This window comes from Nestor notabilis, unplaced genomic scaffold, assembly GCF_000696875.1.
Source record: "Nestor notabilis isolate BGI_N333 unplaced genomic scaffold, ASM69687v1 scaffold25741, whole genome shotgun sequence".
Taxonomy (NCBI): domain Eukaryota; kingdom Metazoa; phylum Chordata; class Aves; order Psittaciformes; family Psittacidae; genus Nestor; species Nestor notabilis.
The window spans coordinates 693-2,043 of record NW_009913727.1 but is presented as its reverse complement, the minus strand read 5'-3'; the positions used below and the strand labels follow the sequence as shown (position 1 = coordinate 2,043).

Sequence of the window (1,351 nt, the reverse complement as noted above, 5' to 3'; positions counted from 1 at the left end):
GGGGCCTCAGCACCCAGCCTGGCAGCCCCTCTGTCCTGTCCCTGCAGTTCACAACGTGAAGCCGGAGTGCCTGGATGCCTACAACAAGCTGACGTGAGCCCCATCGCCCATCAAGGGGGCTGCCCAGTGTCCTGGGGGGGCTGCTGGGGGGCTACTGTGGAGTGAGAGGGGTGGGGGGGCTTGTTCTCCTGGAGACCCTGGGTGGGTCAATACCCCTGCTCCTTGCCTCAGTTTCCCTCCCTGTGGAATGGGTGCATCCCTCCAGAGCTCCTCTTGGGACGGATCTTTCCCTGCCTGGACCCCTCATGCTGGGCTGGGGGAGCAAATGGGGGTATTGGGATGGTTTGGGGTGTTTCTGTCCCCCCCAGCTCCATTCCTCTGTGTTTCTGTAGAGAGAAGGTGCTGCCCAAGCTCCACTTGGACTCTGACTACCCCTGTGACCTGGTGGGGAACTGGAACACATGGTATGGCGAGCAGGACCAGGCAGGTGAGGGCAGGCAATGGCAAAGGCAAAGCCCTTGGCTCATGCTGGGGCCTGGGACACGGAGGGAGAGGCTTGGGAGCTGCTGGGTGGGTCTGGGAGTGCGTCTCCCCCATCCCCATCCCGTTTTCTCCTCCCAGTGCACCTCTGGCGTTTCTCGGGTGGGTACCCAGCGCTCTCGGACTGCATGAACAAGCTCAAGCAAAACAAGGTACCGCCGGGATCGGGGGGAGCAGCCTGAGCTGCCCACATCCACTCTGCCTGACACGACCCCCCCCGGTCGGGGCTGTCCCCAGGAGTACCTGGAGTTCCGCAGAGAGAGGAGCCGGATGCTGCTGTCCCGCAGGAACCAGCTGCTCCTGGAGTTCAGCTTCTGGAACGAGCCCCTGCCCCGACAGGGACCCAACATCTATGAGCTGAGGACCTACAAGCTGAAGGTGAGACTCACAGAGGGAGGGTCCTGCCTGGGGTTTGGAGGGGGCAGCCCCCCAAATCCCTCTTGGAGCAGGTGAGATGTGGCTGCTCACTCTGGTTTCTTCTCTATTTCTAGCCAGGGACCATGATCGAATGGGGCAACAACTGGTAAGTGGTGTTTTTCCTGGCATACAGGGAGCCAAGGTGGGAAAAGGCCCCCTTGGATCAAGGGGGGCCCCTTGGGTTGGGGTCCCCCCCCGCCACGTTGTCGCCAGGGCTCGGGCCATTAAGTACCGTCAGGAGAACCAGGAGGCTGTTGGCGGGTTCTTCTCCCAGATCGGGGAGCTGTACGTCGTGCACCACCTCTGGGGTAAGGGGGGTCCCTGTCACCCCGAGGTACCCCACCGCAGGGGCTGGCTTGCCGGGGGCCCTGGGTGGCAGGTCCCTACCCTCCAT

General features: G+C 62.8%; 1 protein-coding gene across 1 annotated transcript in view; it reads left to right on the top strand.

The window, feature by feature from the left end:
* Window positions 1–47: 47 nt before the first annotated feature.
* The window catches only part of NIPSNAP1 (nipsnap homolog 1 (C. elegans)), a gene marked incomplete at its 5' end in the record, with an annotated part of 1,938 nt that continues 634 nt past the window's right edge, over window positions 48–1,351 (top strand). Inside the window, 6 exons of the mRNA XM_010023337.1 lie at window positions 48–93; window positions 393–487; window positions 622–692; window positions 778–918; window positions 1,032–1,063; window positions 1,171–1,265. Of these exons, the coding sequence (XP_010021639.1) occupies window positions 48–93; window positions 393–487; window positions 622–692; window positions 778–918; window positions 1,032–1,063; window positions 1,171–1,265 (480 nt within the window). The remainder of the gene's footprint in view (window positions 94–392; window positions 488–621; window positions 693–777; window positions 919–1,031; window positions 1,064–1,170; window positions 1,266–1,351) is intronic.